Source organism: Muscardinus avellanarius (genome assembly GCF_963383645.1).
Source record: "Muscardinus avellanarius genome assembly, chromosome: 10".
In the NCBI taxonomy this organism is placed as follows: Eukaryota; Metazoa; Chordata; class Mammalia; order Rodentia; family Gliridae; genus Muscardinus; species Muscardinus avellanarius.
This window is the reverse complement of record NC_137796.1, coordinates 29901524-29927792: the sequence shown is the minus strand read 5'-3', so window position 1 is coordinate 29927792 and position 26269 is coordinate 29901524. Positions and strand designations below refer to the sequence as shown.

At 40.5% G+C, this 26269-nt stretch overlaps 1 protein-coding gene across 1 annotated transcript; it reads left to right on the top strand.

Moving 5' to 3' along the window:
* Positions 1-24883, top strand: LOC308268389 (carboxylesterase 1D-like; the record flags this gene model as incomplete). Its single annotated transcript, XM_080703528.1, has 13 exons — positions 1-139; positions 498-702; positions 5659-5803; positions 7204-7337; positions 9577-9730; positions 10772-10876; positions 11747-11851; positions 14671-14811; positions 15790-15876; positions 16252-16399; positions 22250-22381; positions 23340-23412; positions 24700-24883. The coding sequence occupies 13 exons, from the start codon at positions 1-3 to the stop codon at positions 24881-24883; spliced, it is 1752 nt and encodes a 583-aa protein (XP_080559654.1).
* Positions 24884-26269: the final 1386 nt, after the last annotated feature.

Here is a 26269-nt window from a genome sequence, read left to right as displayed (position 1 = left end):
ATGCTTTTTCCCCCTTCAGCAGAGGCCAGGCTGTGGAGCAGGGCCATTGACTTTTCTGTAATCTGGAATTGCTTTTTTCTTTCACCTACAAGCAGAAATACCAGGGTAATAGAGGAAAGGGCAAAAGACGTATGGACAAGCAAATCATAAGGATGGCAGGGGTGGTGGTGGGGGAGGTCCTTTGAGGAAAATTGTTGGTATAATTGTCATAGGATTTGCCTGAAATATTATTAAAATAAAAATATAATTAATTTTTCTTAATTTATTACTATATTTATGACTACTGGATGCATTTATACCTCTTTTCATATTTACTCCTTCTATATTTATTCAATCAGTCCTTTGAGTTACAAAGGACATTTTTTTCTCATCAACCTATTTAAAATAAGAAGAAACCGAGCAACCCTAGAGGGTAGAGTTGAACTATTCAAGGTCACATGCCTAGAAATTCTCACCTTTCCTCTCTGATGTTCTCATTTTCTCTCTATGTCCCACAGGAGATCCATCCTCACCACCTGTGGTCGACACCAGGCATGGCAAAGTGATGGGGAAGTTTGTCAGTTTATCAGGATTTGCACAGCCAGTGGCCGTTTTCCTGGGCATCCCTTTTGCCAAGCCTCCTCTTGGATCTTTGAGGTTTGCTCCACCACAGCCTGCAGAGCCATGGAGCTACGTGAAGAATGCCACCTCCTACCCTCCTATGTAAGCATGGGGGTAAGAAGGAGTAGGGGTCTCTCAGAGAGGAGGTGCAGAAAGGAGTCAGGCAATCTTCCGATTGGCTCTAGTTTCTCGTCATGCTTTCTCCAAGTCCCGAGTCCCGTTTGAATACTGTTTTAGAGTCTATTCTGTATCGGGCATGTTCTTGGATCTCAGAATCCATTAGTGAAAAGAAAAAAGATTCCTACCATTCCTGGAGGAGAGAGATAATATAGTACTACTAAAAGTAACAATTACATAATATGTTAGAATATGACTAGCGCTTTGGAAAAATAAAGCAGCTGAACAGGTGAGAAAAAATGTAGTGGTCTTGTCTCTTCTCTTAAACCTTGGCATGGCTGGGGAGAGGAGTGAGTGAGGTGTGTTTGGCTAGGGTGGGAAGGGGTGCATTGGAGGGTTGGCTTGGCAAGTTCTCAGCTCCCAGATGTACCTAGTCTTGAATAAAGCAGTAGAGTGGTTGGTGGGCCCAGTCATCCTGGCCAGCTGAGTATGTAAGTCCAGTTTCCATTTAGCCTCACAGCTACATCAAGGTATCTCAGACACCTATATGTGACAGTTCACACTTTGTTATATTCTCAGCAATGGCCTTCCAAGCATTCCAAGATTTTAATTTTGGTTGCGTTCTTTTCTTTATATTTTTTTTAATTTTATTTTATTTATTTTTTTTAATTTTTAATTGGTGCACTGTATTCATACATCATAGTGGGATACATACTTTTGTAGACATACATGCACACATCGCCCAGTCAGCCCCCACCCGATCCCCACCCCATTCTCTCCCTATCCCTCCCTCCCATGCTTGGCTTAGTGATTGACATCTAGTATTATAGCAATTTATCAAAAATTTAAAATGATAATCTCACATAACAGTTTCATTTGTCTGATACCAAGCTTTTGATGACTTAAAGATAACATTTCAATATTTCTTTTTGCTTTCTTTCTTACCAGAGAATCTATTTTTTCTATTTTTTAGGTGAAACTATCATATATTTATATATTTATTTTTCAGAAAAAAAATCTATCCTAATATGGAATATGGACTCTAGGTACCCACAATGATCTTGAAAAAGAACAAAGCTAGAAGATGTATATTTTCTGATTTCAAACCATATAAAGCTACAATAATTGAAACAGTGTAGTACTATTCTAAAGGCAGATATATAAACCATTGGAGTTAAATAAAAGCCTAGAGCTAAATTCTTCCCTATATTGTCAAGTTATTTTTGACAAGGTTTCCACGAACATTTGGTGGTGGGAATAATAATCTTTTAACTAAATATTGTTGAAAAATAATAGTTACATGGAAAAGAATAAAATTGGACCCTTACCTAATCCCATATACAAATATTAACTCAAAATAGATAAAAGACCTAAATATAAATCTTAAGACTATAAACTTTTAGGAGAAAATCTGGGTCATAAAACCTCACAACATTGAAATTGGCAGTGATTTCTTGGTTATGATTTCAATGGCACAGGCAACAGAAGAGTATACAAACTCCCTAAAAAATAAAAAAAACATATTGTATATCCAAAGACAATGTAAACAGAGTTAACAGTTACTAATAGAATGGGATAAAATATTTCCAAATGCTATATCTGAAGGTATATTAATATTCCAACTAGAAATCCTAAAAATTAACAACAATAAAGGCAAACAATACCCTTTAGAGATAGGTAAAAGACTAACATAAATAATGAATCTCCACAGATAACCAATCTTAGTTGTCTGTTGGATGGAAAATCTTGTTTCTCTAGTTCTGATGTGTGTTACCTATTTCTTCTTTGTAGTTAATCTCTTTGAGTATTTTCTCTAGTGCTGGTTTTGAAGACATAAATTCCTTCAGTTTCTGTTTGTCATGGAAGCTTCTTATTTCTCCATCTAATTTGATAGAAAATTTGCTGGGTAGGAAATTTTTGGCTGGAAGTTGTTTTCTTTCAAAATTGGGAATATGTTACTCCAAGCCCTTCTGGCTCTCATAACTTGGTTTGGGAAGTCTGGAGTGATTCTAATTGGTTTGCCTCTGAATGTCACTTGGCCCTTTGCTTTTGTTGCCTTTAAGATTCTCTGCTTGGCTTCCACATTGGTCATTTTGACAATTATGTGACGTGGGGATCCTCTTCTCCGATCCTGTCTAAAGGGAGTTCTATACGTTTCCTGGACCTGCGTATCGACCTCTTGCTCTATGTCTGGAAAATTTTCTGCTATTACTTCCTTGAAGAGATTGTTGATCCCTTTGGTTTCACTTTCTTTTCCCTCCTCTATTCCAATTATTCTTAGGTTAGCTCTCTCAAAATGGGCCCATATTTCTTCAATATCAGATTCCTGCTGTCGGATATTTTTTTCTAGATTAGAAACTATGCGTTCATTTTTGGATTGCTCATCTTCTAAGAGTGAGATTCTGTTCTCCATGTGGTCTAATCGGTTGTTTGTGCTTTGAATTGATGCCTTTACTTCATTAATTGCATCCTTTATCTCTTTTTGGCTCTCTCTGAGTTCTTTTCGAAGCACCTCTATTATTTCTACAGTTATTTTCCTGATTTGATCTTCTAGAAATCTCTGATTTTCTGTTTTATCGGGTTCTGATGTTGTGGGGTTGTGAGTATTCATTGCTCCAGTATTATTCCTCTTTCCCATGATTTTGGAAGTTTGTGCCTTCTCTGGGTTCTTCCCTTGGGTCACTATGCCTTCACTTAAGGTGCTCTGGATCTCGAGTCAGTAGTATCTCAGACCCCACTACTCCTTTACTGAGTTGTATCACAGAGTCTCCAACCCAGAGAGTAGATAGAGGCTGCTTTAGACTGTGGGGGGGTGCCAGGTTGCACGTTCTCCTATGGTGTGATATCACTGCCACCACCCCTCTCCCACTGGGTCAAGTCCCAGTGAGTACAGTACTGGGATTTCTCCGCTGTGGCCCACAATTTGACTCACTGTTCTTGAGTACGCAGATGTAGCTCTACTGAATTCGGTGAATTCGGTGCTGTTGCTGCCAGTGGCAATATGGCGCCGCTGCTACGCCCTCGGCTATGGGGCTGGCATTTTTTTTTTTTTTCCTGCAGCGTGTTTTTCCCTGCAGCGTGTGCTGAGCTCAGCCACTGGAAGCTTTAGATGCCCTCTGAGCCGAGAAATCCCGCCTGGCTGTTCCGCAGCGGCTCCCCTCGGCTTGCTGTGGCGGTCCAGTGAATTCGCCGCTGCCGCTGGTAGTATGGCGCTGCTGCCGCGTCCTCGGGCGTGAAGCTGCGTCCTCGGTGTGAGGATCTCCTCTGTGGCTCTGTTCTCAGTCCGCTTTCTCTCTGGAGCCTGGTGATTTTTTTTGTTTCTCTGGTGATGTTGTTTTCTGGCTTTGAAAGGCGCTGAATTTGTGGTAATGGAGATTTGTTGTTAGCGGGGCTCTTAAGCCCCGCTTTTCTCGGTCGCCATCTTCCCGGAAGTCCTCTTTTCTTTATATAATAATAGATACTGTTTTTATTTCAAGATTGCATATAATACACACATGTTTCCAAAAAGTAAAGAAATACTAATAAGAAAATTTAAGAAAACATTACAATCGGGGACAATTATACTACCCATGAAGAATTCCTGTTAATGTTTGAGATCACATCTTCCAGTCCTTTAATCTGCTACATACTTGCTCCCTTGAAAATGGATCCTACAGATAGTTTAAATGATCACCTTGCTCCATTATAAATATATGATCAAAATCATTTTCTGCCCAGTCTGATATATGATCAAAATCATAGCCCAGTCTGACTTAAATAGATGCATTAAATTTTATGTTGAAATGAAATTGATTTACTTCATTTTTGGTTCTAAGGTGATTATGTAGTTTCTGACATTCTAAATAATGCTATGATGAATATGTTGTAGCTAAGTCATTATATACATTCTTGTTTTAAAATTGGTGCATTGTGATCATACATCTTAATAGGGTACAAGATGGTAGAGGTATACATGCACACATCACTCATTTAGCCCTTCCCCACTTCCTACCCCATTCCCTTAGGGTACTTTCCAAGAAATGATATTTTTTAATCAAATAGTAACACACTTTCTGTTAACTTTTCCTCCAAAAATATTCCCAGATTGTTTCCAATGGTAAAGGAATGCTTTTTGGCTATTGAGTAAACAAAATAATAATAAGAATATGATAATCATAACAATATTAAATATAATTTTGGACTTTCTTTTTCATTTATCTTGATACTTATACATTTGATCTCCTTCTCATTCTTGAACAAGTCCCCAGGATAAAAATCTGGAAGTTGCCTTTGCTGACTCTACCTGTGTTATTGATGGCTGTGTCATCCTGTCACCTTAGTGTTTCAGTTATCTCTGCTACATACTAAGGGCAATGATGCCTGCCTTTGATCCAATGAGATCTCCTAGACCTGGCAAATTGAGACCCAGTGCACCAAAAGAATTCACTCAAGGTCTCCCAGCACATAAGTAACTGAGGCAGGAAAAGGCAATTCTGGTAAGGCTGTCTCACAAAGATGCCACCATTAACATGGTGCAAACTAAATGTCTTCTATCATGCTTGATGGACATCTACCATCAAGACATGGTAGAAAATCAAGGTGGAGGAACACTGTCACCCTGCAGCCCAGCACAGAGGAGAACCATATCCCAGAAATGCAGGAAATGTAACCTTCCAGAATAGCTCAGCATATAGCCTCCTTTCTGTGGCCAAGGGAATCCCAAAGACTCTGGGCAGAACAGAGGTGCTAAGTCTTTCTCACTCTGCATGATCTTGGAAGACTCTAGAGCATCTTACGGTTCCCACCAAACCCCCAAGAATGCCTTCTACCCATTATGCCATCTCAAATCAGTGATAGTGACTCTATTTACAGGATTAAAACTTCCAATGTAAGTTCTAACCCCAAATGATTATTCAGCTTCCTCCTGGTTGAACCTCTGGGCTCCTCTTTCTTTTCTTCCAGGTGCTCTCAAGATGCATTACAAGGGCAACTACTCTCAGATCTCGTTACTAACAGAAAGGAGAAAATTCATCTGAAATTTTCTGAAGACTGTCTTTACCTAAATATTTACACTCCAGCCAACTTGACGAAGAATAGCAAGCTGCCGGTAAGCACAGTAGGGCCACAGGTCAAGACTGGTGAGTTCCAGCATCCAGGATTTTCTGGTGACAACAGACAGGGAATGGAGGTAGCTTGGATCAGGGACACTGTGGGCTTTGACGACTCAGGGCCCCAGACATTCATTTCAACACAAGAAATACAGGTTTTCCTTACCCCAGTTTTCTCTAGTGACCTCAGGCATATTTGGGAGATGGCTGTATATCTGGAACATATGTTTTAATTTTTTCTAAGTTCTCACACTAATATAGGACAATACAAGCTGACTCACTGCACTGTTGCTTTGGGATGCAAGGAACTGGGCAGCTCAGCACATGGACTCTAGACCAGATTGACTGGTTCAAGTTCTACTTTTACCACTAAGTAGCTGAAGGACCCTAGGCAGATGAAACCTCAGAATTCCTGTCCAGTGGAACAATATTAACACTACCTTAGAAATAGTTTATTTTAAATAATACTTGGCATATTGTTCATATTGTGAGATTGTATTTTTATAACCCAGTTTATTACAATATTAATTTTGCACTCTCATTTCTTCACTGATTTTAAAGCTTTTTAAATGCAAGAACCAAGCACAGTGGCACATTCCTGTAATCCTAGTACTTGGGAATTTGAGACAGGAGGATCATAGGTTCACAGCCAACCTCAGCAACTTTATGAGTTCCCCCATAACTTAATGAGAACCTGTTTCAAAGAAAAATGAAAAATAAAATTGAACTGGGGGTGTAGCTCCTAGGCATATTGTTTCTAAGTTCAATCCCAGCACCACAAAAATGAGTTAATAAATGAACAAATAAATAAAAAACAATTAAATGCAAGAATAGGAATTATGTATTGTACTATCCACTCCTATCTTCCAGTTTTATCACCGTTCCTGGCTTCCAGTGTGCTTTCAAAAACTGTTAGATGATTGAAGATTTCCTAGAGGAAGTAGAGTACATTTGGGCAACCAGAGGAGGCAAAGGAAGGCAAATTAGGAAGAGGCACCATTGAGCACTGTGTGTTTCCTGAGATAATCACAAAGAAAAGCTTAATCCCCACTACAGAGTTAAGGAATATGAAGCTTAAATACAAGTGCCCCCAATGTCCAGCTGGTTGTGTGGTCCAGACATGAAGCTGACGGCAGTGCTGGGGAGAGGAGAACATTCTTGACCTTCACTTCCCATACAATGTTCTCAGTGTGAAGAGCTTCAGAAAGACTTCTCCATTGGAACTGAGGATAAAGGCAGGGGACACTGAATGAGATATTGGTTTAGGCCTTAGCAGGGAGGTTGGGTTGCACAGATGCTACTGTTTGAAAATTTTATAGCCTTTCAATAATGGCCTTCTGAGTCACAAACAAAATTTAGACAACCAAAAGGTCCTTCCCGATTCTATTTTTTATTCCAGGTGATGGTGTGGATCCATGGGGGTAGTCTGACAATGGGTGGGGCATCTACCTATGATGGACTGCCTCTTGCTCTCTTTGGAAAGGTGGTGGTGGTGACCATTCAGTACCGCTTGGGCATCATGGGTTTTTACAGGTAAGATACTGAATTATTCTGTGTGTTTGCCACAACATTAGTGTATATAGCAAAATAATTAGAGTGGGAAGTAAAAAAATAAAATATTTACCTAACTCACAATCCAAGTCATATGGCTCTACTGTACTGGCCTTTATTGAAGGTCTCTTTGTCTTCTTTGATGTCTGTTGCAACATAACTAAGGAACAGGGAGAAATTGCACTTGTAGAACACATCACATGGAGAAAGAGGCCAGAAATCAAGGCATGGAGGAAAGTCTTGTTCATTTAATAACAACACACTCTCTCCAAAATGAACCAGGGTCAAAGGAGCATTGTATTAATTCCTTCTGAGGGCTTCACCCACTGACCTACTCACTGTCAACTAAGATTCACCTTTTATTGGTTCTCTCACTGATCATTACTATCACATTAGGTACCAATGTGTATATAAATCATTGGGGAGAAACCACATCCAAACGATGGCAGGCACGGAACCAGAGATGCACGACCCAGCTCTAGCTCTGTAAACCCTCATAGCAACCTTTGTTAAATCCTTCAAAATGTGTCCCATCCATTCACTGTTGGACCCCACCTGCCTCCTCCTTCCCCAGCCCCACTTGTCTACTTGCTCCTGACTTTGCATTTGCTCTTCCTTCTGCCTGGAATATCTACTCTACCTGTAAAACACCTATTCTTCCTGCAAGGCTCAGACCTCATATTGTCATGTCTGAAATACTCATCTTCTTCCCACCCAAGCTGCCCCAGCATCATGCAGGTCTCTGTGCTGGAAGTCAACACAACTAAGTAGTTAAATATCACATGTCTTCTCTGGGAATGGAAGAAAGCACAGTGGTATCCACAGAGCCCAGTGAATGCTCCTGCAGGCAGGCTTTCAGCTGACCATGCCCCTGGGCTGCTCATTAAGAGGCCAACATTGAGCCCCACCAGCTCTCAGAACAACTTCATGGAACTGCTCAGGGAGCCACAGACACTCTCATTCTCAAGTCTTATCACAGGACCACTCTGGCCTCTTTAAAATGTTCCTTTCCCTGGCCTTGGTCTCCTCCCACCTCTGTGCGCTTCTTCTCAGCTCTTTAACTGGCCTCTTCTTCCTCACCCTCAGGACTCTGAGATTGCTCTCTTACATAAGCTCTATAGCCCTCTTTATTCTCTATGCACTCCCAGAAGCACTTTCAGAGCTCACCATTTGTAGCCTTTACCTACCTCCTTCTGTCTGCCCTGCTGTGTACAGGGCACCTCCCAAATACAGACTTCACAGGCATAGACTGAGCCTTTGGCACCTGCTGTCCTTGCTCTAACTAAACTTCTCCTGCTTTCCAACAGGGCCCTGCACAGTTTCCAGCAGCCCCACTCCCCCAGCTGCTCAAGACACAGTTCTGTGAGCATCCTGGACTCTCCTCTTGCTCTCACACCACATCCAATGGACTAGGGAAAATTCTTGGCACCACCTTTACTCTATACTCAAGATCCATCTGCTTTTCATCCATGCCTTGCTTCTACCCACATCACAATCCCACAACTCTGGCCCCTATTTCTGTAATAAGTGCTTATCAACCTGTGACTTTTCTGTGACAGCCCCTAAACAATAGCCAGAGTGATCATGTAAAAATGTATGTTGAGTCACATCATGGCTCTTCTTTGGGCTCCCAGATCACTTACACTGCCACAGGACTCTTTGCCAAGGCTCACAATGCCCTCTCTAGCTGCATCTCATGCTAGCTAGAATCACTTTTTTCCCTTGGCCCTGGGCCTTTGTAGCTGCTGCTCCACCTAACTGCAATCCCCTTCTTTCGACATTTATAAGATTCTGTGCTTCTCATACAGGTTCCTATAAAAGCTACTGCCCAAAAGAGACTTGCCTGCTTTTAAAATCTGTAGTATCTGCTACTGCCCCACCCCTATCATTTTCCTTGCCCAGTTTTATTTTTTTCTCAAACCACATTCACTACCTGACATTATATTGTCTAATCATATGTTCATCTGTGAGCTGTCATGTGAACTGAGGTTGTCTGTTTTGTTGCTGAGTTCTCTGGTTCTTACAACAATGTAGGGCACCTACTAGGTACTCAGTAGCTCTTTGCAGGAAGAATGAATGTGGAGGCCTGCACAGAGCTCATGTGCTGTAGCCTCTACTTTCTTCTTCCAGAAGAAGGCTCACCAAGAGTCCCTTGCCCATCTGTGGTCTTGCGCGCCCAGCAGTGACACCTCTGCCTCCACCCCACTCTGTTCTCTTGTAGCACAGGTGACGAGCATAGCAGGGGGAACTGGGGTCACCTGGACCAGGTGGCTGCCCTGCGCTGGGTCCAGGACAACATTGCCAACTTTGGAGGGAACCCGGGCTGTATGACCATGTTTGGAGAGTCAGCAGGAGGAGAAAGTGCCTCTGTTCTTGTAAGTGTTGCTGGCATCAGCCTCACCCCAGGGTTCTTGTCACTGCTTATGGGACCTCTTGGAGACCAAACCATTCAACCACTGCACCTTTGTTGATGAGTCCTGGATTACAGGAAGGACTTGACTCACTGCATAACACCAGATGATGGGAGACAAGGCCAAAGCTTTCTTAGCCTCCAGGAAGCTCTGAGCTCAGCTTATGTTCTGAGGCCCTAGCATCTCTATTTCAGTCTGCAACAATGACCTTCTTCATCCTCTTGATAAGTTGAATTATCTTTGTTCTTACCAAGCATTTTAACAATAAATAGGTCTCATCTCACTTCTTTTGGGAAGTAAGAGTGAGTATCAATTATAATCAGGTGATGAGAAAACATGAGTTAGATAAAGGGTCATTGTTCTCCAAGGTAAATAAAAGATCATCACTACAAGGTAGATTTAGACCTTAAGATACCAAAGAACTAAAAGCAGATAGGGCTTCTCAGCTCCCATATTTATTTTTATAATAATCTTCCTTAAGATAAATTATAATCAATAGAAATGCTGAAATAGAATTTGCAACTAGGAATTTCTTAACTGTCTTCAATAGCTTACTGCCATGATGAATACATGTCACATACTTTCTGTTCTGATCCTATGCTGGACACAAGCTTCATCCCTTTGGGGTTCCCTTTGGGCCTCAGTGATATTTAGGAGAGCAGCCAAAGACAGATAGTAGCTGTTACCTCCACAGAGTGCCAGAGTCACTAGGTGAAGGGTCTCAGGCAGAGATGCAGTTGGAGAAAGCTTTAAAGAGCAAGTGTGCCAGGCATGGTGGCGCATAATCCCCGCGCTTGGGAGGCGGAGACAGGAGGATCACCCAGGTTCGAAGCCAGCAGCGTTGGCATAAGAGACCCTGTTTCCAAAAATAAAAAAAATAGATCTGGGAGTGTAGCCCAGAGGTAGAAGGGCTTCCCAGAACCCCAGTGCCACCAAAAAAAGAGCAAGTGTGTAATTAGCATTAACTTAGTGAGTATGACCTCTCCTCTCTCCATCCCCTGACAGGCATTATCTCCACTGACCAAGGGCCTCTTCAACAGGGCCATTTTTGAGAGTGGCGTGGCCATTACTCCTGGTCTGCTTACAAAGGATGTAAATCTTTTGGCTAAGGTAGGTCTTACCCACACAGCTCTTGTACCCTTTCCATTGCTCTACTGAAATCCTCAGGGATCTTTTCTCATGTAGCATTTATTTGACTTGCTCAAAGAATACAGGCAGTAAGACTGCCTGGACAGGAAGAACTTCTTTAGAGCTCACATTTCAATCATATCCTGTATGGTCTGAAGTGTGAATCATCTAATTCAGGTCTCTGGCAATTCTGCACAAATTGGAGTGTACAGACATGTCACATGCATTGGCTCTTCTTATAAGATAGATGCAACCCACTGCCCTCAACTACAGTTGAAGAAACTTAGGTCAAATGACTAGTAATTGGAGGAGTTGGGAGTTAAACCAGGTAGTGGAGCCAGGCATGCTTGTAATCCCAGCATTCAGGAGGCTGAGACATTAGGATCACGGTTTGTGAACAGCCTCAGCTACTTAGTGAGGCCCTCCATAACTTAGTGAGACCCTGTTTCAAAATAAAGAATAAAAAATAGGGCAGGGAGTGTATCTCAGAGGTTGGATGCCCCTGGGTTCCATCCCCAGACCCACAAAAATTAAATTAAATAAAGCAGGTAGAATTCTGGATGTCAGGCTCCTCACTTCCACTCCACACAGCCTCTCTTGACACATTCAACTTTGAGAGCATTGTGCCCATTTTAAGGATAACAGAGGCACAAATATATAACAGGTTCATATCACAATCTCAATTACTAACAAGGCCACACATGGAACCATAATCCACAGCTTCTTGTCTAGAGTATTTTTGACTGCTCCTAGCTGCCTTTGCAGGTTGATTGTTGGATAAGACAATTCTATACACTAAAGGAAAGAAGAGATACTGCTTTTGATCTTGCTATTTTTTTGTGATCTCTGCAGAAAATTGCTGATACTCTTGGATGTAAAACCACCACCTCAGCAGTCATGGTTCAATGCCTGCGCCAGAAGACAGAGAATGAGCTCTTAAATGTCCAAAATAAATTGGTAGGTACCTCCATTCCAGTGGTCCCAAGCCTTACTGACTCAGCTATTCTCTTGCCTAAAAATAAAAAATAACTAGAGAGCTTTTCACCTCTGATTAGCCATGTCACCCTCTTTATCCAAATTGAAAGTTTTACTGTTCCTTTTTCATTGTGAAATGCCTCAAATGTAAACAAAAAGTCCAACAAGAACACGATAAAACTGTATCATAATCCCCAAGCTATATTGAAACAATATTTTGCTATTCTTGCTTTAGATGTATTCTAAGACATTCCACATTTCCACAATTAACTATACACTTGGATTTGGGAACAGGATATTAAGTGCAAAGTCTTTCAGGAAGAATTTTTCTTGGTTTATTTAGAAGCCACCTCAATTATAAAACAATAATATGTTTTCCTAGGATTTCTTTTCTATGATTTTATTAGTGCATTATGGTCTCACATCATAATGTAAATCATGTTGGCAATTACATACATACACATAATACTTGGTGCCCTCCCTGCCTCCCTATTTTCCTCCCTGCTAATACCAAGCACTCAGATTGACATTGGTATATTCACATGTATACACGTAGTCTATGGTAGTATTGCCACTAATGAACCTCAGTCTTCCTCTTCCCCTACACTTAGATCTCTTTCTGGCTCCACTGAGGTTTCTCCTTCATTACGTGGGGTCTCTCTGGTATCTCAAATACTCTCTACTTATGCATATTAGAGAAAAGAGATGGCCCTTCACTTTCTTTTTGGGGGGGGTTAAACTTAACATATAACTTTATTTTTTAAAGGCCCTTCACTTTCTATGACTGAATAATCTTAACATGATGTTCTCCAGATCCTTCCATCTTCTTAAAAATTTTTTCTTTATTGCTGAGTAGAATTCCATTGTGTGTATTTCTCATTTTGTAATCCATTCATCTGTTGATGGAATCCTAGGTTGGTTTTATAATTTGATTATTTTGAATTGTGCTCCTATCAACATAGGTATGCATTCATTAAGGTAGTTCTCTCATATCAGGCCCTTTGGAAAGATACCCAGTAGTAGTATAGCCAGATCATGTGGTGGATCCATTCCCAGTTTTTTAAGGACTCTCCACACTGATCTCAATAGTGGCTGGACTAGTTTGCAATCTCAACAACAGTGTAGAAGAGTTCCTATTTCTCCACATCCTTGCCATTTTCCTGGCTCCCAGTGCAGTCCTCCCAGTCAGTGACCTATCCCTTGGGTTCTGCACTTTCTTTTTCATTTATATTTCCTGATTCCAACGGCCCTGTGGGAGAAAGCTTCACTAGAACACACTTCTGGAGGCAGAATTAGTAAAATAAGGGGCTCAGGATCCTGCATTGAAGAGAACAGACCTCCTGAGAGGACAGAGGGCTTATTTGCTTTGCAGAGAGGAGCAGGGAGGATATCCTAGGATCTCAGTCCTGAGGACAACATCCTCATCTCAAACCCAAGGAACCTTCACTAGTATCCCTCTACCTAGTTCTTCCTCACCTCCTACCTCCCGACGGTTGTCATGGTATGGAAACATGAGCTGAGTAGCACCTTACATCCTGTCTTCTCTTCTCTCCCTGGAATTCTTTAAGTCTTGGGAGGATAAAATAAGATCTGTTTTAGACATTCACCAAAGTGTTAAGAGGAACTTACCTTGGAGCAGACTGATTTAGCAGCTGGGATGTAACAATGAAACAGGCAAGATTCTCTGCCACCAGGGAGCCTTCCTTTTCAATAGTAGTATAGAAAAAAAAAATAAGAGGATATGTAGTATGTTTGATGTTGATCAGAGTTTTAAAAAAATTAGAAACTGGGGATGAAATTGGCCAGAGACTTTAGGAGCAGGTGACCTTTGGTTCAATCTCTGAGGGAAAGAAGAAAGCCAACTGTCAGCTTTACTCAAAAATTGGTTGATCCTGTTACTTTGATCCTGTGGCATCACAGGCTGATAGAATAAAACATTCATAAAACATTATGGTTGATGAAAGAGAGAGAAAGGGGCCAGGTCTGGTTATCCAATTCAAGGTCACACGCCAAATGGTCTGAAGACCTTCTGCTAGGCCCCATATTCTAAAACTTCCACCACCTACCAGTAGCACCAACAGCTAGAGCCCAAGCCTCCAACACATGGACTTTTGGGAAACATATAAGATCCAGACTATAGCATCTTCATTGAGTTAGTTCTTTCAAATATACCTGAGTGCCAACAATGTGCCAGGTATTATGCAGAAAATGGGCTGCTCTTCTGATATCTGACTCTCTTCCTTGTTCCTGCTCTGAGCTCTGTTGTGACCATATAGTGAGAACAAACTGTATACACACCTATATACAAATTCCAAATTAAAATTGCTCATATGTAATATATATATATATATATATATATATATATTTTTTTTTGGTGGCACTGGGGATCCCTGAAAACCCTTCTACTCCCAGGCTACACTCCCAAACCTATTTTATACTTTTTATTTGGAAACAGGGTCTCTTAAACCAGCACCGCTGGCTTCGAATCTGTGCGATCCTCCTGTCTTCACCTCCCAAGCACAGGGATTACAAGTGTGCACCGCCACGCCCGGCTACATATTCTAATTTAAGTGAGAATAACCCCGTCCATGTCCTCCACCAATATTGCTTTATATTTCTTGCTCCCCAAAGTCCTTCACTCTGTGTCTCAAACTTAGCCCCATTGTAGTATCCTGAGTTTCTATGGCCAATGCCCACAATCATGGAAGTCAAATGCTGGCCACCACAGACAAGCAAAGACAGGGACATGGGTGTGACCTCATAAGGAAGCATGTCACTCATCACTCTGCTCCCTTCCCCAGGGCCAACCTGTCATGTCCACTGTAATTGATGGAGTGTTGCTGCCAAAGGACCCTAAAGAGATTCTAGCTGAAAGGAAATTCAGCACTGTGCCGTATATCGTGGGTTTCAACAAAAACGAGTTTGCCTGGAATTTGCCAAAGGTGAGAAAGTAGAGACATTTAGTTAGATATATTTCTGTCCCCCTCATGCATCTGACATATGTACCCCTGAGTTCTTTCTTCTCCCAGTCCCTTTTGAGTGTAGAGAATCTGTTCACATTGACCTGAGTGGACATTTCTTAGAATTTTCCTCTGTAATGGCCTCACTATTTCCTGAGTGGCACAACACTGGGAACCTCTCTCCCCAAACATTTTTTATTGTCTTCCCATTAAAGAATCATAAAATTTCCAGAGTGGGAAAGCCTGCAGAGATCAAAATTGTGCAAAAGGAATAACTGGGGAAAACTAGCAAAGGGAAGGAGTGAGTAAGAAACAGAGGTTAGATCTGGATGCAATGGCTTCTTTGGTCTTGGGTTCCATCAATCCTCATATATGCTCTAAAATGCCTCTTTAGAAAGATTCAGAGAATGTTGGTAATGCTTGAGGTACAATTGTCTCAAAAAAAAATCCAAAACTTAACTGAAAAATCAATATTTTCACCTCAAAGCATTGTGCTTTTCAAAGAGGCATTTAGAGGGCCTGTGGTTACCCAAACATTAACCTTCTAGAAGCAAGGCTAAAGTTTTTTAAGTCAGGACTCTAGGATCAGGTCGGACAAAGTCATTATGAGCTGAGAGTTCTGCAGTTACACCTCAGAGGATGTGCTAAAGGACAAATCTATTGTGATGAATTTGGGCTTCCTCGATCCTGTGAGTCTTTGGGGTCTGGTGTGGCCCTCTGTCCTGGGCCTCTACTTCAGTACTGAATAACCATTGTGCCATTGCCTAATAAATACATATGTTTGCATGTATTTAAATAATTCTCTTTGCATTCTTTAAGTTTCTGTACATATGTCAATGATCCATGACCATCAAGGCACAGCAAGGGTCTGTCATCTGCATTGGTTTGTTTGGTTGATCTGTTCATTTCTCCCATTGCTTTTTGACCACTCATGAACATGTAACCATTTGTCTTGAACAGGCACTCGACATATTCTTTCCGATCCTGACTGGCACACTCGACCGGATATGGGCCAAGTTTCTCATGGAGAAGTTTTTCCCTATTATAGTAAGAGTTTTGGGAATCCTAGAAGTTGGTTGTGGAACAAAAAGGGCTGGGATCTTGCCTCAAGTTGCAGACCAAGTTTCTCATGGATAAGTTTTTCTTTATTATCATAAGAGTCTGGGGAATCTTGGGAATGGATTGTGGAACAAAGAAGGTCTGGGGCCTTGTCTCAAGTTACAGACCAGTTCAATCACAGAAACAAGACTGAGATTTGAGGTTTCTTCCCATTTTTCTGCCTGTTGCACTTTGTCCCCCTCCCCTGCCCCAAGGAATTAGCACAGGGCTCAAAGGACCACCATCAATGATTTCTTCTTACATGGCCTGAGCAGCTGCATTTCTTACCAGGTGTGTATGGTATCATTTTCTTGTTGATTTCAGGGCATCCCTAAAGAAATGGTTCCAGAGGCTGCTGAGAAGTATTTTGGATGGACAGATGACCCTGTCAAAATCAAACACCGGTTCCTGGACATGATTGGTGATCTGTTATTTTGTGTCCCATCTGTGATTGTGGCCCGTGACCATAGAGGTGAGTCACAGAGGTTGGATGGGAGAGGGATACTCACTTGCCAGCTTTATTCTCTAACCTCCCACCTCCTACCATAGACAGATGTGGAAACTACTAAGGATCAGGCCTCAAAGAGTGATTACTTATGGCCTGGGGAATGGTGCTGTCCTCGTTTGGTGCCTGCTAGTAGCAGACTCTTAGAAGAAAGTTCATGTGCAAGTAAATTGATCTAGAAGGTGATCTCAGCAAACAGCAGTAGGGAGATGAGGCCTTGATGCAGGAGAGAGATTGAAGCCAATCAGTGCACTGCTGAGCATGCGTGCCTGTGGAAAACTTGAGCTGGGAATGCTGGGAAACAAGCAGACAGTTCATCTCAGGGTCATCCTGCCTGAGCAGTGTGGAGCTGGGTATTTATTCATCAAAAGCCTTGTCATTGGTTAAGGGCTATTAATTGTGTGATCCTTTGACCTGTACATATGGTTATAATAGTTTGTAGCAACCAGAAAAAGGCACCAGGGCAAAAGCTAAGATGGCAGCAGTGAAAATCAGGCTGCTCTTCCCAGAAATTTGTGATAGGAATTAGGTCCCCCAAAAAATCTGCCATGGGGTTTACTTGCTTTAGATTATGGTGGCACTTGGAACTAGTAGGCAAGGATCTGTAGATGAGTCTTGGAAGGTTTTCAAAGTTAGAGCTAGTTCTGAACTAGGCTGTTAACTAGTGATGCTACGGAGGGAGTAGGATTTAAGGATAGGATCAGGAATGCTTTTTAGGGCCTAAAGGAGGGGCAGTAGGAGGGGCAGGGTTGGAGGTGTGGTGATTCTGAATGTCTTTGCTAGTTTTTGCCTATCTCTGTGTGAGATGGTGTTGGAAAACTGAGGACTGGGGTTCTGTCTATCCCAGACCTTCCAACATTGACCCAGGGCTGTATGTGAGGTTGGAGATGCATGAGCTCTCCCTAAGGGAGCTGTCCTCTTTTGATTATCATTTGGGGAGTCTTATGGGACCCCTTTTTTCTACCAGTCCTCAGTCATAATATGCAAGCTAGAAAACAGTTCTCTGGTCCAGACTCTCCAACATTCCATTTGGATTTTAAATTTCAAAACTTTATAAACATGATACATAAGCTAGCTAGACCACCCTCTTCTGTTTTGTTATCTGCATTTGTAGTCACCTATGAGTGACCATAGGTAAGAAGAAACAGAAGGATGGTTAGAGTATGATAAAATGTTGAAAGTGAAACCATATCCATGCATTCATGTAACTTTAAAAAATAAAGAAAATAAATATTGAATCCAGGCATGGTGACACATGCCTGAAATTTCAGTACTTTTGAGGCAAAAATAAGAGGATCTCAGATCAAAACCAGATTCAGCAACTTAATGAGCCTTTTAGCAACCTAGTGAGAGACCCTGTCACTAAGGCAGGGTCTATTTTACAAAAAAAATAAAAAGTGCTTGGGGTGTCATCTCTAGGTAGAATGCCCCATTCAGTTCTTAATACCACAATAACTTACTAAATAAATAACAAAATAGAAGTCCAAGTTTTATTTGTATATATTTATGGGATACAAGATATTATGATTTATTAATTCAAAGTAGAATAATTAAATCAAGCTACTTAATGTAGCCATATTCTCAAATACTTAGCACTTTTTGTACTGAGACTTGAAATTTTCTTTTGATAATCATTCAATACACAACACTCTATTCACTTACAGCTGGGTATGGCGGTGCATGCTTGTAATCCTAGTACGTGGGAGACTGAGACAGGAGGATCGCAGGTTCTCAGCCAGTCTCAGCTACTTAGTGAGGTCCTCTACAACTTAGTGAGACCCTGTTTTCAAAATAAAGATAAAGATAGGGCTGGGAATATAGCTTGGAGGTAGAATTCCCCTGGGGTCCATCCCCAATACCACATAAAAAAAAAAAACTACATTCACTCCCAATAATAAGACCCCCCAAAAAGAAAAGAAAAGCTTCTACCTGTTATTTTGAACTCTTTTACCCCATCCCTTTTTTCACCTTACTTCTGGCCTCTGTAGCCAGCATTTCTCTTTCTGCCTTTCCAGAAGTCCACCTATAAGAAGTAACAGATAGTATTTGTCTTTCTATGACTACCTTATTTCACTTAGCATAATGTTCTCCATTTCCATAGATGCTGTTCCAATGGCATGATTTTATTTTTAAAGGCCAAATAGTATCCATTGTGTATATATAGTACGTTTTATCTTTTTATCTGTCGATAGACACAGGTTATAGTTTGGCTTTTGTGAGAGAGCTGCAATAGATGTAGGAGTACAGATTTGTCTTCAGCAAACTGGCTTCAGATCCTTTGGGTAAATGCCCAAAAGTGGAATCGCTAGATCAGATGGTCATTCTGTGATTATTTTTTCAAGGAAGTCATATATTGTTTTCCATTGATGCCAATATGTGAGATAATATCTCATGATGTTGATTTGCATTTTCCTGATGATTAGTGATGTTGAACATTTTTAATCCATCTCTCCTCCTCCTCCTCTTCCTCCCCCATGTTACTTAAATACTATAATGTTTTAGTATATTTTAAAATCATGTAGTATCAAATCTCCATCTTTCTTCTTCTTGCTCATGATTGCCTTGATTCAGGCAGTTGATTATCTCATAGGAATTTTAAGACTGTTTTTAAGTTTCTTCCCATGGTACTAGGGCTTGAACTCAGGGGTATTCCACCTCCAAGCTATACCCCCTAGCCATCTTTATTTTTTATTGTGACTTGGCATATGACTTGGCCCACTGTCTTCCTTTCATCCTTCCTTCCTTCCTGCTTGCCTGCCTCTGGTACTGGAGATTGAACCTAGTGGTGATCTACCACTAAAAACTCACCCAAGCCCCTTTTATTTTGAAATAGTGCCTCACTAAATTATTTCTCTCTGTCCTTCAATCCGTGATCCTCCTGTGTGAGCCCCCCCCCCAAGTACTGAGATTAAAGGTGCATACCACCATGCCCAACTTGGCTCTCATTTTCTTAATCAATTCAGTGACTCTGTCTCTTTGTTGGGTAACTTAATTTATAATATTCAAGGTAATTATCAATAGTGATTTACTAATGCCACTTTGTTACTTGTTTTCTAAGTGCCTTCTTCTCTTGATCTCTCTCTTTATGGTTTAATGATTTTTACATGGTAGTATGATTTGAATCATTTCTATTTTTCTTTCATGCTTCTAAAGATTTTTGCTTTGTGGTTACCATAAATCCTACATGACACATTCTACTTATCATCACACATATCATCGCGCACGCGTGCACACACACACACACACACACACACACACACACGCATGCATGCGCATGAGTGCTTTTATTGGTGCATTGTAGTCTCACATTATAATGTAGTTCAGTGTCATAGGGACATACATGCAGCATTTGGCAAGCTTCTCCCTGGCTCCCTCCTGCCTCTTTCCTTTTCCCCATACATGATATTGAAATTGGCATTGATAATTCACATATGTATATAAACTCAATGTAAGTGTTACCTTTATTAATTCCCCTACAATACCAACCACTCCAAAACTCCTTCATCAGTTCACTGGGATTTCTCTTTCATTATTGAAAGCCCCTATTGTATCCTGATTACTCCCCAGCTTCCACATATGAGAAAAAACATGACTTTCACTTTCTGTGACTGGCTAATCTCACTTAATACAAAGTTTTCCATGTCCACTTATTTTCCTGCAAATAATATAATTTTGTTCTTCTTTATTGCTGAGTAAAATTACATTTATGTATAGCCCACAATTTTGTAATTTATTTACCTGTTGATGGACACCTAGGTTGGTTCCATGATTTATCTATTGTGAACTTTGCTGCTGTATATATATATATATATATATATATATATATATATATATATATATATTATAGTGTGTGTGTGTGTGTGTGTGTATATATATATGAATGTATCACAATAAAATTCTGATTTCAATACTTTTGGAAAAATATCCACAGTGATATTATGTCTGTATCATATGGTGGATCCCTTCTCAGTTATATGAAGAATCTCTACACTAATTTCCATAGAGGCTGCACTAATTCACACTCTTGCCAACAATGTATAAAAGTTCCTATTTCCCCACATCCTCACCAACATTCATCATTGTTTGTAATCTTGATGACTGATATTCTAATTAGGGTTAGGTGGAATCTCCCTGTGGTCTTCATTTGCATTCTCCTGATTGCTAATGAGATTGAATATTTTCCCATATATTTATTGGCCATTTGTATTTTTTCCTTTTATTTTTTCTAATTTTGTATCTCATTTTTTGTATATCTGCTTTTCTAAAGGATCTATTTAGTTAAATTGCCCATTTCTTGATTGGCTTATTTGGTTTTTAGTGTAAAATATGTTGAGTTATTTGTATACTCAAGATATTAGTCTTCTGTTAGAAGAATATCCAGCAAAGATCTTCTCCCTTTCTGTACCCTCTCTCTTTAGACTCTTGATGGTTTCCTTTGCTGTACATAAACTTGTTAATTTAATGCCATCCCATTTGTTAATTCTTGTTTTAATTTCTTGAGCTTTGGAGGTCTTACTGAGGAAGTTTCTACCAGTGCCTATATGTTGGAGTGTTGGTCTGAGGCCCATCTTTAATAATTTCAGGGACTCAGGTCTAATGTCCATGTTTTTGATACATCTTGAGTTTACTCTTGTGCAGGATAAGAGATGGGGTTTAATTTTATTTTTCTACAAATAGATAACCAGTTTTCCCAACAGCATTTACAGTAGCTTAATTTAAAATGATAACCTAAGTTCTATTCCATATAACAATTCTGTACTTGACTCTTCCCCACTCATATTTCATGTTTTGATGTCAATTTGCATATAAATTTTTTCTATGAATTTATAGTAACAATTTACATTTTTATAGTTTATGTTTTACTCTATTTGTTAGTAATAGTTTTGTCTTTCAACCCTGTACCAAGGATCAAATTTCATTAAACATTATCATTACACTCCTTAAACATTCTGAATATGGTCCTGTCTATTTACATCATTGAGTTTTGTGCTCTTATATTTTTCATATTTTTAGACAGTATTTGTTTTATTCCCAATAAAGAACTTGCAATTTCTATAAATTGTGTTTAGAAGTAGTGAATTCCATAAGCTTTTATTTGTCTGGGAGAGTTATTACTTCCCCATCATTTTTGAAAAATGATGCTATTACAAATACAGTATTTCTGAGACAAAGGTCACAAATTGTTTCATCTCTACATTTATTTGTCTTTAAATATCCTCATGTTGCCAGGTGTGGTGGCACACGCTTGTAATACCTGCGCTTGGGAGGTGGAGACAGGAGGATTGCGCAGGTTAGAAGTCAGCCATGCTGGCTTAAGAGACCCTGTTTCAATATATACATATATATATATATAATAGGTCTAGGTCTGGGAGTGTAGCCCAGAGGTAGAAGTGTTTCCAGGAACCCCAGTACCACCAAAACAAACAAAAAAAAAATCCTCATGTTCAGATAAGAAGCTTGGATTTACATATCTCTTCTCTGAATGGGTGAAAAGATATGGACATGCTTAAAACTAGGCTGAATATAAGAAACTTAATAGGTGATAGATATTCTTGAAATGAATGAGTACCAGTGTGTTTTCAATGAAACAAATCAAGGCATTTATTTAATGCATTTTATTCGCTCATTCTATGTTCATAAATATCTGGCTAAAATCCCAGTTTCATTGCAATCAGTTCTGCAGCCCTGATTAAGTCACTGGGATTTCCTATAACTACTTTTTTACATTAGGCTAATATTCTGCAAAGCTGGAGACCCAAATATCACCCATGTGTGTGCCTGGTAATAAGAACTGTGTGTAAATCTTTGTCTTTTTAGATGCTGGAGGCCCTACCTACATGTATGAGTTTTCATATCACCCAAGCTTCACATATGCCTGGAAACCCAAGAACATTAAAGGAGACCATGGGGATGAGCTCTACTCTGTCTTTGGGGCTCCAATTTTAAGAGGTAAAGTATTTTTGCTGGCTCAGAACTGGAAGTTACATGGTTTGAGTTCTAGTCTTTGTTTTGGTAGCCTTGAGTAAGTTTTTCTGGTTCTTCCAGTCTTCATTTCTTGATTCAATATGACAGGGCTGAGCTACATGGGGCAGTCCCAGCCTTTTTCTTTCTCTGACATGCATAAGGGAGGATGTGTATCTATGTGCCTGAGTCATAGTCAGTCTCAGAATCCCCACCTGTGGCATCAGTAAGCAAGGTGGGAGGGACCTGCTCTATGGTAGCAATGCCACTTCTGGCTTTTCTACTCAGAAGACAATGTTAGAATGTGAGTGATGGTCAGGTCAAGATTGGAGCTAAACTTGAATGCCACGCTGTGTAATATGTAACTCTTTAGCCACAGGTACCTCTAAAACTCATATATTTTACCTATAGTAGATTATAAAACACAATATTTAAAGAAAACATTTCACAAACATCTTCAATACATTAACTCTGAGCAATTGCATATGACTGTGATCCACTTCATGGCTGATGGTAACATACCAGTGCTTCTGGACATTTCCTAGTTAGGACCTTGGCAATTCTGATTTATCAGACTATTAAAATGTGGGTGTGTATAGGAGATTGAGAAAAGAACTCAACAACCGACAATCTTGTGGGGCAGGGGAAACTCTTAGGTATGGAATGAAGACACTAAGTGAAGCAGGGCAAGCAGGTGGACACAAAAGTCAAAGGTAGCTAGTGTAAGCAGGTACTGCATCCCCATCACTGGCCCTTGATCAGCTCCCCTCAAGCTGAACATGCACTCCAGGTAAAACAATCTTCTTACAATGCAGATGTGACTCAGGAGGTGAGGAGTCAGGGCCAATATCTCTGGCTCCCAGGCACTGTTGTGCTGCTTGTTCTGAACAACACTTCAAGTAGCAAAGGTTTTTTTTTTTTTTTTTTTTTTTCCTTTTCCCCACAGATGGATCCTCAGAAGAGGAGACCAACCTCAGTAAGATGATGATGAAGTTCTGGACCAACTTTGCCTGGACTGGGTAAGACTTGTGGCACAGATGGAGCAGGGTTGGTGGTGAGGTGGGTATGTTATATACATGTACTGAGAATAAATATAAGAATGTTATGGTTCTGGGGGGAGAACTGCTCCCAAGGACCTCTGTTAGGCTCCTGGAAACTGTTTCCATAAACGCGGGTCCTTGTCCAGACTTAGGATAGATATACACTAGTCTGAACTCTTGCTGAAGATTTAAATGCGTTTATTATTACAAAGATAGAAATAAAGAAGATAGCTCCAGCCATGGATGGGTGGCCCGAAATGAAGTCACCAGAGGCTTCTGGACCCAGAGCATTTTATACCAGTAATCTTCTAACCCAACTAGATCTACCCTATTTCCAGGGGCAGGTCTTTTGTTATAGATTTCTTTGTTAGGATCAGAATGATTCACAAGGTCAGGGGTCACAGTGGTATCTGCTCCCCTTTTACAAAGGTCAGTACCCTCCACCTACAATCTTGGGAGAACTCTTAGCCTTTGTTAGATGCCATTTATTATGTAAATCTGTTTTTATGTTTTTTAATTTTTTTATTTTTTTGTGGTGGTACTGGGGTTCCTGGAAGCCCTTCTACCTCTGGGCTACACTCCCAGACCTATTTTATATTTTTATTTGGAAACAGGGTCTCCTAAGCCAGTGCGCATGGCTGGCTTCAAACCTGTGTGATCCTCCTGTCTCTGCCTCCCAAGTGCAGGGATTACAAGCCTGTGCCACCATGCCTGGCTATAAATCTGTTTTTAGAATGTGAAGGGCCTAGGACCCAACCCCTCTATCCACTTGCTAATTAATTTTAGCGAGGGTACTTTATATTATAACAGCTACCTGAGTGCTTTTAGAATGTGAAGGTCCTAGGTCCCAACCCTCTATCCACTTGCTAATTACTTTTAGTGAGGGTACTTTGCATTATAACTGCTACCTGACTGCTGGGCAGTAACCAGGCCCTTACTGCTTTTCTTTTTACCTTTTGAACTCCACTTTCAATAAACCAATTTTTGATATATATTAGTACCAAAACTTTTTTAAAATATTTTAATCCATTTCCTAATACTGGTATGGAGGAGATTATTTCTAAAATATGAATGAGAAAACCTGAATCATAACACTCTATGAGGGCTTTCTACTAATGCACAAGCTTCCCCAGAAGGGAGAGAGCTCCCTGTCTCTGAAGCTTCCCAGGCTTGTTAGTAGAGATAAGTCAGGGGATACTGCAAATCTCAAAGTATTGCTGAGACCACGTAGCAACTTAAGGAAATTTTATGTGATTATTTTCTCAGGAACCCCAATGGAGAGGGGCTGCCTCACTGGCCAGAGTATGATCAAAAGGAAGGCTATCTGAAGATTGGTGCCACCACCCAGGAAGCCCAGGGACTGAAAGATGAGGAAGTAGATTTCTGGACTAAAAACAGAACCAAGAAGGCAACACATAAGCTTTCCCATGGAGAACTCACTATTCTATGAACCAGAGTTCCTTCAGCCTCTGGAGATTGGAGTGACCAAGAAAGGCATATTGTACAGAATGTGTTTAGAGGCCACAAAAACATCATGTTGTGGAGGCTGGAGGATTGCATGGGTGGATGGGAGTAAATAGAGAGCCAGAAGCAGGAATGCTTTTACTTGTGGACTCAATTTGGAGAATAAATGTTATTTTGGAGATCAAATCAATGTTTGTTTTGGGGGTTGTAGATTAATCCATCATCTGAAACAGAGAGTGAGAAATGAAGAAAAAAAGCATAATATGAAGATGCCTTTGTTGGGGTGGCTTAGTGAATGATCACCTTAAACTCTAAAGGAAGATCAGCATGTTGGAGAGGTAGGGCTGATCATTGGCTCACCTTCCCTGCAGGTGGAAGATGTCATCATACCTGTGGGGAGAGTGACCCTAAGTGTAACAAGGAAACAATATATCTTTAATGGGTTCTTGGCTTCTGTGATGAAAATAATTTCAACACATACCAGTCAGAGATAAGGATAGAGGTCTTACTTAAGAAAAACGAGGAACTGGAGGGAAAGGGAAGGCCATCTTAAGAGGTAGAGAGCATCTGAGCAAGAGGCAAAAAAGGGCAAAAAATGGGTCTTTACCACTTATTTTAGTTCTTTTATAGAATTTCCATGAGCGGGTGAGTGGGGACCCACAGTGGAAGTCTGGACTTCCTCTTAATCTTCAGGTTCTCCTGGCAATGGAGATGTACCAGTATTGGGAATGGTCTAGGAAGATTTGAGAAAGCTATGATTATTAATATATTTCAAAAATTGGGTGAGAGGTAAATCTGTGCAAAGACTTGGTTTCTGCCTAAAAGCAGGCAACTATTCCAATGCAAATTTACCTAGCTAAAAGCAATTAACCAGTCAATAGGAGAGGAGAACTAGGCCTGTCTCTATCTAAAGACAGATCTTAGGAGAGCAGAACTAGGCCTTTCTCTAAAGACAGATATACATGATTGGATAAGCTAGCTAAGTTGGTAGGAGGGGTCGACCTTCATGAAAGGAGACACCTCACCACACCTTGCTAGGGGAGGTACCTTACAGGGTAAGGGGAGGTATCTTACAGGGACATTCACTACGTCAGAATTATGTAAACAAGATGGAGGCCATGGTTATAAAAGTCTGGTCCATGTGCGATCCCTTTGGTGTATTCATTTCGAGTCACCCCCCCCATGCCATTTTGGCATGGGGCTGTATTTCTATTTTCTATATTTCTATCTTTCTAATAAACTTCTTTAAATCTTCAGCAACTGTCCAAGCTATGCATATTTATTCCTAGCTTAGGACAAGAACCCGCGGTAATTTTCTGGTTTTGGTTGTTTGGGGTTTTGTTATGGGTTGGGGGAAAGTGTGTCCAGAACT